Source organism: Nestor notabilis, unplaced genomic scaffold (assembly GCF_000696875.1).
Source record: "Nestor notabilis isolate BGI_N333 unplaced genomic scaffold, ASM69687v1 scaffold5291, whole genome shotgun sequence".
NCBI lineage: Eukaryota > Metazoa > Chordata > Aves > Psittaciformes > Psittacidae > Nestor > Nestor notabilis.
This window is the reverse complement of record NW_009914107.1, coordinates 1040-11358: the sequence shown is the minus strand read 5'-3', so window position 1 is coordinate 11358 and position 10319 is coordinate 1040. Positions and strand designations below refer to the sequence as shown.

Sequence of the window (10319 nt, the reverse complement as noted above, 5' to 3'; positions counted from 1 at the left end):
TTTAGCAAAAGAAAAGCAAAGAGCCACTGACTATTTGAGCAAATTCAAACTTTTCTCCCATATATTTTGCTTCCCAGCATCTATTCAAAATTTTCAATGTGATTCAACTCTGTCTTCTTAGAGACAAAGCAGTGCTGTTAAGTACTCAGCCACGTTCTTGTCTCCTCAGCCATCCCAAAGACATTGTACCAGTTACTCTAAGAAGCTTCTGGAGCTGTTTTTAGTGACTGTTGTTGCTGTTTGCCTTTAGCTGTTCCTTCCTGGAGTCTGCCTGGGTCAGCACCTTGCTCCCTCTTTGCAGCGAGGCTTCCTCCCCTCCTAATCCCTGAGGCTTTTGATGTAAACAGCTCTCTTTTTTTGCTTACATTTGCTCTGCTACTGAACTAAAGCTGTGTGAGCGCTGCCGGGCAGCCGGCGCGGCAGCAAGTGCAAGGCACAGGGGGTTCCTGCTGTTTCACACTGATGTCTCTCTTACAGGAGTTATTCAGCGCTGCACTGCTGTGAAGTATCACTACACCTCCAGCTCTCTGCCTCGCAACTTACCCATCAACATCACGAACACCATCCGGCAGGATGAGTGGCATGCACTCCGTAAGTAACCCAGGCAGCCTACAGGAGTCTTTGGATTACTTAATGCCTTAAGGCAGTGCCAAGTGAGGGCTCTCACTCAGCCATCACTAGGCTCTAAGTATAAATACCTATAGGTTAGTGAGGAAGGGCAAACAGCTGACAGTGTAATTTGGAAGGGGACATGAGACTTGGAGGGGCTTAAGTGGTGGATTCAGGAATACAGCATGTATTTAGTGTGTTGCAAGATGTAATCATCTGGGAACAGACAATTCCTCACCAGCTTACAGCAAAGGTAATCACCAAACAGTCTGTATCTATCTTGTTGCATTTTTCTGTGTGCACACCAGTGACCTGGTGCAGTTCCCTGGCAACAAGCTCTTTTAGCCAACATCTCAGTTTGTGTTTGCAACCTCCTGTTAGCAGCTCCTGGCCCACAAGCTGCCTTATCCCCAGGGCTTTCCCACACAGGTGACTGACCTGTAGCCTGTCACTGAGAATGATTTAATCAGTTTTTTCTGCTCCTGCTTCTATGTTTGTTTTCTGGTCTGTTGCCTCCCATATTTCTGCCTAGCCCCTGCCATGTGAGCCTCAGTGCTGAGAAAATCCAGCTAGAGACTGAACTAGGAGACAAGAACAGCACTTTTATTATGGATGACAAAGTGCTGTTCGTATCACTGGTGCCCAAGGTTTATTTTAGAGCTTGTTACTGGAGTTGTTCCCATCATACTGTATTGATCTGCTGTCTGCTTCTGTCCTCCCACTAGTCCTCTTTTCCGTTCAAAGTATCCGCCTTCCATGCACTTCCCTTTATTTCTCTTCAGCATCCCCCTTGCTTCTTTTCTATTTTCTGCAGAGACTCACCCAACAAACTCTATCCCAAAGTAACACACCACATAAAAAACCAAAGCTCCTGCAGTACTAAGAGTTACGGATTGTTGCTGAATTCATAATGCAACCCTTCTGTCCCATGTTGGGGAGTATTTGGCCAGTATACCTCTTGAACAGGACAGGAACGCTCTCTAGCTGTACAGTACCCAGCAGAAGGGAGTCAAGTTAGCTGGATTCCATGAGTTTCAGTGTAATGGGAACACTACCTCCCTTAAAGAAACTACAGGAGAAGGAGTCCATAGGTGAAGTAAAAACGTTAGAAACAGCAAATCTGAATCTCTCTGGACTCTCCCCTGGCTGTCTTGTCTGGCTGCTGCTATCTTCATGATGTCTTCTTTCTTGCTTTTCTCCTTTCTCTTTCCTCAGATCTGCGGAGGATGACAGCAGGCTTCATTGGCATGGCAGTGTCCATCATCCTGTTTGGGTGGATCATTGGTGTGCTGGGCTGCTGCAAACAGCAGGAGCTCATGCAGTATGTGGCTGGGCTGCTCTTCCTAATGGGAGGTGAGAGCATTTCACTTCTAGTCCTGAAGTCCCCAGTCAGTGTTGCTGGCTGGGGAGGTGCTCTTAAAAGTAAAGTCAGCCCACAGCAAACACAAAAAGCAGTTCTATGGTGCAGCACCCCATCAGCACAGTGCAGTCACCACTGGACAGGACCTGTGCTTTCAGGGGTATTTGCATGTCTCTGAGGAGACCCCTGCTGTATGTACACACGCCTTCTGCTCTGGAGAGCTGCTGTGTGGGCACAGGGACACAATGAGCACAGTCCTTTTGCTTGATCTGAGTGTGTGGAGCCTGCGGCTCCTGTCAGACAGCTCAGCTCAGTTTTCCCTCGGGAATCTTAACAAACAAACAAACAAAGCAATCAATGTAGAGTGCCTTTCTGCTGCCCAGAGATGCTTGCATCTTTGGGTAACAGTGAAGTCCAAACCTAGCCAAGCTTGGAGAACACTGACCCAAGGGTAAGCACATGAGCTCAGTGCTTGCCAAGGGTGCTGGGGAGCTGCACCGAAAACCACCCTGCTGACAAAGCATGATGCTAGGAAGGCTGGAAGCTAAGCTTGTGCTGTCCTTGCTCATCTTATGTGCTGCTTAACTGCAGGTTCCTTTGGGAACATTTTAATGTCTTTATAGCACAAGAGTGAGAGAGGAAAGTAGTATAAGTGGAACAGTTAGTCTGGGCCTCTTTCAAGTGCTATCTACTTATGGTGATGGGCACTGTACCCATAAGTACTGCTATCAGCAGTAAGAGCTGTTATTAGTATTTAGACACAGATCCAGAGCTGGAGAGAATAAGATGATCACCTCAACCTTGAGTCTAGTGTATATTAGCCATACTAGAGTGCCTTGCATTTTGTTTCTTCAGCTTTTTTTGCTCCTGTATGCTCAGTGCGCTTGAGCAGGTGACAAAAACCTGGGCACTGTCTTTGGGGCAAGGCTGCAGCCTGGATGTTCCAAGTAGAAGTGCCCAAGTCCTGTCTGGAATCTGATGACATTAGTCATTGGACATAAAGTCTCAGGAGACTCAAAGCATGATGAACTACACAGGACTGAGTTCGAAACAGCAACAGAGGGAGCTAAGGCAATATTGGTTATTTGTGAAGTGTAGTCCTATGTAGTTTGTGTCCCAGCCCCCCCATCCCTACCTTGTAAGAAGAGACTGGTAGGACTACCAAAAAACCTGGGTAACTCTTGATCTTGAAAATATATGACTTTGGAAACACCTAGGGAATAAACCCAGTATCATTAACCTGTCCGAGGGCAGCGTAGAACCCTCTTGCTTTTCTCCTGCAGGTACGTGCTGTATCATCTCACTCTGCACATGCGTAGCTGGGATCAATTTTGAGTTATCTCGCTACCCTCGCTACGTCTATGGGCTGCCAGAGGACATCAGTCATGGCTATGGCTGGTCCATGTTCTGTGCCTGGGGGGGCCTGGGCCTCACCCTGCTGGCTGGGTTCCTCTGCACATTGGCCCCGTCCCTCAACACTTCGCGGGCGTCCGTACAAAAACCCAGACAAGAAAACGGGGCCGTGTGACCTCGGCGGAGCGAGAAGAGACTCTGGGAAGCGCAGCCTGGGCAGAGCTGTGGGTTAACACCAGGAAGAGGTGGAATGTCAGCGTGTGGAGAGCAGTGCCATAGCTATGGAAACACCAGCCTGTGGGATGCTGCTACAGCCTCCAGGCGCGGACACAGACATTGCAAGTAACTCCAGGTTTGATTGTTGGTGATTTGCTCATTGATGGTTTAAGGGGGACAGTTCTTTTGATTTGTTTTTCTTCTGTTTACAAGGGATTAAGTCCAAGGCTGTGTCTCTTTTTGTGCTGTTTTTTGAACTGTACCTCCATGGTCTTGTTTATTGTCCAGTTGTAAGGGATGTTTACGCACCAACTCTATTGCTGCAGGTCTGTGTAATTCAGACCCAAATTAGGGCAAGGAGCTATGTGAAGTTGGCTTGAACACTTTTGCAACAGGCGTTTCTAGTGTTGGCTCAGGCCATCATTTCCCAAAAGAACCTTGATCTAAGCCGAGGTTTAGGCCAAAGAATTAGCCCATTCTTAGTATTAATTAATTTAAATCAGAAATCTGTTCTATTCCATGCTGTGGTATCAGCTATTTACTCACTACTAAAGCTGTTTCCAAAAGGAGCTGGCTGTAACTGCGCAGCAAGACTCTAAAAGATCTCTTACTGGCTTTAGGAAAGGAGGGGAAAGTTATCCTCAGCTTCTTATACAGGTAAGGTTACTCACTTGGCTAACTAACATACCCTTGTTTGAACGGGGAGATGTATGCAACATGCAGCTTAAACTATTCCACTAGAGGCCAGGGTTTATTTCTGAAAGTATGTCATAGTTTGAGCTGCTGGGATTAAACTTCAGCCCCAGCTAACTTGTGGGTGCGACTCCTGTTCTGTGGAAGGAGATGAGTAATTCCCCCTGAGCTCAAACAGCAGTACTGCTAAAGTAGCAGATGTACAGCCCCCTCTCTCTCATATTAACATCCAAAGGAACCACAGTGTATTTTCCTCAGGAATGTGTGGCTTCTGCTCACTTCACCACTTGCCCTTTCTAATGTCAGATGCCCCCCGAGCACAGCGCGTCAAGAACACGCACGCTCTGCTGGAACAAGCTCCCTCTCCAAAATGAGCAGTGAGGAACCAGTGCAAGTACTAGGGCTAACTCAGGAACATCAGCCAAAGTACTCTGGGCTGCATTTGTCTTTCATTCACCTATTCTTTCTTCCCTCACATCCCCGTCCCTCTCCCAAGTGTCCAAAAACTGCACAGGTAAAGATGAGATGGCCAGCATTTGGAGATGTTTACATTGTATTTAAAATACAATACAGTGGCATGTAAGATACTTAACGCTAAAGTCAGTGTATTTATGAAAAGTGTAATTTTTAAATGGAAGTTGTAATTCGCAACTGGTATTAAAAGTACTGAAAGACTTGTTCAGTGGATGAAACCTTCAGTTCTTTCTGACTAATTACCAACTGATTCACCAGAGAGCTCTCATCAGCGATGGTGTTAAAGCTTCCAGAGTTAAGGTGCAACGACAAAGTTGTAACATGAATCATGTTCACTTCTCTCTTGCAAAATGGGGGTTTGGAAGTTTCAGAGACTCTAACAAAGCTGTACTGTCTGTTCACTGGCTGCACAGGCAAAACCAAGGCTGCTGCCTGAGCTGCTGTTCATCCACTTCAACGTACACTTACTTACTGCAGGATAACCTGCGCGTCCTCATCCGGAAGAGCAGAGCAGGGTTTAATCCAGTTCTAGAAGAGGCTCCAAAGGCAACACGATGGGCACCATGACAGGAGGTTCTCACCTTCCCTTTTGCAGAGGTAGGACCACCACGCAAGGGGAACAGCCCCAACACATCATGGGTTTGTTTTTAGAGGGAAAAAATACTTTATTTTTTCCAGACAGAAAGTGGTACAGTCCAGTCTAGTCCTGTCCTCTGCCAAGGCCACAGCCTTGACTGGGCAGAGATCAGGCATAGTACTGCAGATTGGCTTTTTTCTTTGCTTGAACCTCCAGGATTCCTTCCATGTAGTCCTCGTGGGTGAGTTCTGTGGCTCCACGGCGGAGGGCAATCATCCCCTGCCCAACGAGACAGTATTTAGAGAGGGCACCACATCAGTTCAAAACACCTACTCCACGCTAGCCGTCACCTTTCGCTATCAGTACTTGCTGCTGTAGAGGAATACTCACCGCTTCAACACACACAGCCTTGCACTGGGCTCCATTGAAGTCATCTGTGCAGCGAGCCAGTTCCTCGTAGTTCACGTCAGGGCTGAGATGGGCAGGGAAAAAAAGTACATCTGTGAATATGTACCAAGTAGAAACATCCAGGTATGGAACTGCCTTAAAACCCAACAGTTAGCTCTCAACGAAGGTGCCTACCACTCCAGAGCCCTGAGGTACCCTCACAGTGACAAACACAGCCCCAGAGGCCATGCTTCTGCCCTACCTGACATTCATTTTGCGTGAATGGATCTGCATGATTCTGGCTCTGGCCTCCTCATTCGGCATCGGGAACTCGATCTTGCGATCTAATCGTCCAGAGCGGAGCAAAGCTGGGTCCAAGATATCAACCCGGTTGGTTGCTGCAATAACCTAAATAGAAGTAGGGTTGTCAGGCTGAGACTCCTGGAGGACAGGCCTCTCCTCCACAAGGATCCACCAAACTTCCTCCCTAGACATTGCTTTCCGTGCCCAGCTAGAGCACCCCCGGCCTCAGTAGCACTCTCGGCTAGATCCCAACCTTGACTTGTGTGTTGGGCTGGAAACCATCAAGTTGATTAAGGAGCTCCAGCATGGTCCTCTGCACCTCTCGGTCACCAGCCTTCTCACTGTCAAACCTGAGGAAGAAACAAGGGTAGAACTATCAGCGTGAACCTGACCACCCTGTCCCTGTTTTTTAATCACATGAGAAGTCAGAATGACCGACTGCAGGTCACGCTCACTGGCCAAGATCTTCCAAATTCCTCCTGGGAACTACAGGAAGTCTCACCCTGATGAGGACTGTCAAATGTCAGCAGCAGCTAAGTTCTACTATGTTCTTACAGCTGAATGGGTCTAATGTTGTCCAGGCCCAAGCAGTAAATGAGGGTGAACATCACCTCCATGTGCCTCATGCAATTATCAGAAAACAGTTTATCCAGCAGGAGTCCATCAGATAGGTCCCAAGTCTCATCACCTTTGCTCAGGAGCCCAAGGATAGTGGCAAACTCTATCTATCTATGATTGGTTTTACTCTCTGTTTCTGAATAGGCTGTGCTTTAAGCTAGGCTTCCCTCACACACACAGGCAAAGGGGGCTGCCGGGCAGCTCCCAGGAGCTTTCCAACACGGCCTACACCTCACCTTTTAGTGCCAATGGCATCCAGTTCGTCAATAAAGATGATGGAAGGAGCTTTCTCCTTGGCTAGAGCGAAAGCATCACGTACCAGCTTAGCTCCATCACCAATGAACATCTGCACAAGTTGTGGACCTGCAAGCTTCAGGAACGTGGCCTGGGAAGTGAAAGAGAATCCTATGCCTTGTTTCTCAGTAGGGTCAGTTCTGAGTACCACAAGAAACCCTTAATTAGAAGAACCAAGCAAGAAAAAAGACAAGAAGATCCCAGCCTTTGTAATGCTGATTTGTATGTATGATCCCTCTCCCCTTGGAGATGTTCTTATTCTTTTTAGGTACCGTTCTACAGCAGCACACGCGTTCAGAAGCTTCTTTTACCTTGGTCTGGGCAGCACACGCTCGCGCTAACAGCGTCTTCCCTGTTCCCGGAGGCCCGTACATCAGGACTCCTTTGGGTGGCTGTATACCCAAGTTCTCAAACTTTTCCTTATGGTTCATTGGCAGGACAATGGCTTCCACGAGCTACAGCAAAACAAACATATTCACAGATGAAGCCATTCTCCTCCACGCATCCAGGCTGCCTGCTCTGAGCTGAAGTTCTGAGCTGTAGTTCAAAGACTGCTGTCCTCAGTCACGCCAGGAACTAGGCATAAAGTATTACCTCTTGGATTTGCTTATCCAGCCCCCCGATGTCACTGTACTGCTCTGTGGGTCTCTCATCCACCTCCATGGCTTTCACCCGTGAATCATATTCAGTAGGTAAAGTTTCCAGGATCAAGTACGAGTCTTTGTTCACCCCCTGTAAACGCAAATCCTTTGCCTTTAACAGGCCCTTCAGATAGCAGTTAACAAACATGCAATCAAAGATGATTCACTAGACCTCAAGGATGCAGGAATAACCAGCTCTGACACTGGCACTCATGAAATCACTCACTGGCACAGCAGACAGCACCACAGCTACCCAGCACATGTCAAAAAAGAGAGGTCCAATCCACTTACGATACCAAAGGTCGGGTTTAGAAAGCTTACTAGATGATATCTGAATTTTCAGCACCTAATAGTATGTTTAAAGAACACCCCCTCCAAACTACCTTTCTATACTACAAATATGACTGAACCCATAATACCTTTTTATTAAGATTCTAGTATAGAAATGGTCTTAGAGAAATCTGGGCAGGTATGTCTCCTTTCTGGAGGCGTAAGATATAGGCAGCTTTTTGGGTCAGCATCGTATCTAACAGTCACAACAGCCTCACTCACCACTAGGTCTCCAGGCTTCAACTTCTCAGCATCAACCAATCCAATAACAGGCAGGAAATATGTCTGTAGGAAAAAAATCAAAGTAAGCAAAAGCAGCAGCCCTAGAGAAGGTGGTGCTTTTCAGCACTCCCCACCCCTAGCTGGGCACATGGGTCTTACCTGACGTGTAGAGGTTTTGATCACAGCACACTTGCCCTTTCTCTGGGAATCCAGGTCAATGTTTGCTCCATCCTCCTCCTGGTCGTTGGGGTCAACATCCAGCAGCTGCAAATCAGAGTGACAGCTGCTTAAGAATACACCATGTCTGCAATTACTGATGAGCTTCATGTCCTTCTCCTGCCCATGCTGCACACACTTGTCACACTGCTGCAGAAGAGCGCCCTGCTCTCACCTCGATAACATTGGAGACAAGGTATGGCAGGGTTTTGTTCACTTTGATCTTCTCACTGTTCTCTTTGATCTTGTCTTTCATGGCCTGAAGCTCATGGGTCACTCTTAGTACTTCACTTTTCATGATCTGGAATCAGTGCGCAGAGGAAAGAGATGGGGATCATAAGCAGAAGACCAAGGCAAGATAAAATTCATGCATTAATCCAAAAGTAAAAGTTATAAAAACGTGAGTCTGAGGAAATAGTGGTTATAAAGGGAAATCTAATACAGAAAGAAGAAACCCAGCAAATGAGCCAGCACTGGTTAGGAATCAAGGCTCCGCAATCCCTTCTGGTTTCTAACGAACCAACATCCTGAAGTAATTTCTTCCCAGTGTCACTGGATAACCTTACCCTGATCAATACAGCAGCTTACAGGGTTGCAATACGACCTAGATGAGGATATGACCTAGATAAAGCACCTGTGTTTTGGTTTTCTTTTCTTCATATATACAGACATACATATACCCAGGTGAGTAGATGTACACACATGCACGTGTCTATATGCATCCATATACACACACCTCTTTTAAAGTTACGTTTTGCTGGGTTTAGAGAAGAACTGGGACCAGTGCTGTCTTAATATCTTCATCACTGACACAGACAGTGGCACTGAGAACACCCTCAGCAAGTCTACAGCTGACACCAAACTGAGTGGTGCGACTGACACAGCTCAGGGACAGATGATGCCATCCAGAGGGACCTGGACAAGCTCGAGAAGTGGGTCCATGTGAACCTCATGAAGTTCAACAAGGCCAAGGGCAAGGTCCTACACGTGGGTCAGGGCAACCCCCAATATCTATAGAGACTGAGGATGAAGGGATTGAGAGCAGCCCTGCCAAGAAGGATTTAGGTGGATGAAAAGCTGGACATGAGGTGGCAATGGGTGCTTGCAACCCAGAAAGCCAACTGTACATTCAAAGTCTGACTGGACGGGGCTCTGAGCAGCCTGATCTGGTTGAAGATGTCCCTGCTCATTCGGGGGTGCTGGGCTAGATGTTCTTTAAAAGTCACTTCCAACCCAAACTATTCTATGATTGATTGTATGATTCTATTACCTGTCAGAAAAGAAGCTGTGTACTCGCCATCCAGCAGTTAGTACATCTACACCCAAGACTAACGCACCCAATACAGATGTTTCTCAGTGCTGTCTGGATGACATCCACATACATTTTCCTCCCTTTCCTGGTTACTCACACAGTTTGAATACACTGCTTTTGTGACCCCAGTGAAGTAACTGTAACCCCAAATAATCTCAGGAGAACTGGCTTATGTGATTCTGTTTAATGGGGAAATCCACTCTTCCCTAAAAAAATTATCTACTTAAAACTCTTGATTCACAGGACACAACGATCACAGGAGTCAGTACTGTATCTGTTACCTATAAATGCAAAATATTTAGAATAATTGAATTATTAGAATAATACTCTATGAGAATAATTTTGGATTAATTAGCCTGAGAAACATTCAAGGAAAACTGCATGAAAGGAAGGTGCCAATAAACATTTCTCAACTGTGATGCTCTTACTATAAAACAGAGAAGACAACTTTTACTCCTTCCTGTCTTCTGCAATTTAAAAATAAGATACTCATTCATGTTCACTGTCTTTAAAAAACAAGTATGTAAATAAGTCAGAATTGTGGCCTCTGAAGCTGTAGAACCAAGTTGCTCTGTAGAATTCCTGAAATAATTTATCTCAATACTACTAAAATCAGGCAGCAGAGACAAGCTTATACGAGAGTTAGAAGAGCTCTTCTGTGGAAAACAGGTCAGGTCTACCCAGGTCTGTCCTAAACGTCTTGATGAACGACCT

General features: G+C 46.4%; 2 protein-coding genes across 2 annotated transcripts in view; one reads left to right on the top strand and one right to left on the bottom strand.

Moving 5' to 3' along the window:
* Nucleotides 1–411: 411 nt before the first annotated feature.
* LOC104412703 (transmembrane protein 178B-like) lies at nucleotides 412–3804 on the top strand (the record flags this gene model as incomplete). Its single annotated transcript, XM_010023493.1, has 3 exons — nucleotides 412–591; nucleotides 1825–1962; nucleotides 3253–3804. Coding segments are annotated over 3 exons (563 nt in total), but the record flags the coding sequence as incomplete, so codon positions are not given.
* Nucleotides 3805–4766: 962 nt separating this feature from the next.
* PSMC3 (proteasome (prosome, macropain) 26S subunit, ATPase, 3) overlaps nucleotides 4767–10319 on the bottom strand; it is a 6586-nt gene continuing 1033 nt past the window's right edge. Inside the window, exons 2-11 of the mRNA XM_010023492.1 lie at nucleotides 8469–8594; nucleotides 8237–8341; nucleotides 8078–8140; nucleotides 7479–7616; nucleotides 7196–7339; nucleotides 6827–6975; nucleotides 6226–6322; nucleotides 5932–6077; nucleotides 5673–5754; nucleotides 4767–5561 (exon numbers count right to left, since the gene is read on the bottom strand). Coding sequence (XP_010021794.1) covers nucleotides 5451–5561; nucleotides 5673–5754; nucleotides 5932–6077; nucleotides 6226–6322; nucleotides 6827–6975; nucleotides 7196–7339; nucleotides 7479–7616; nucleotides 8078–8140; nucleotides 8237–8341; nucleotides 8469–8594 — 1161 coding nt within the window. The 3' untranslated portion in view covers nucleotides 4767–5450. The remainder of the gene's footprint in view (nucleotides 5562–5672; nucleotides 5755–5931; nucleotides 6078–6225; nucleotides 6323–6826; nucleotides 6976–7195; nucleotides 7340–7478; nucleotides 7617–8077; nucleotides 8141–8236; nucleotides 8342–8468; nucleotides 8595–10319) is intronic.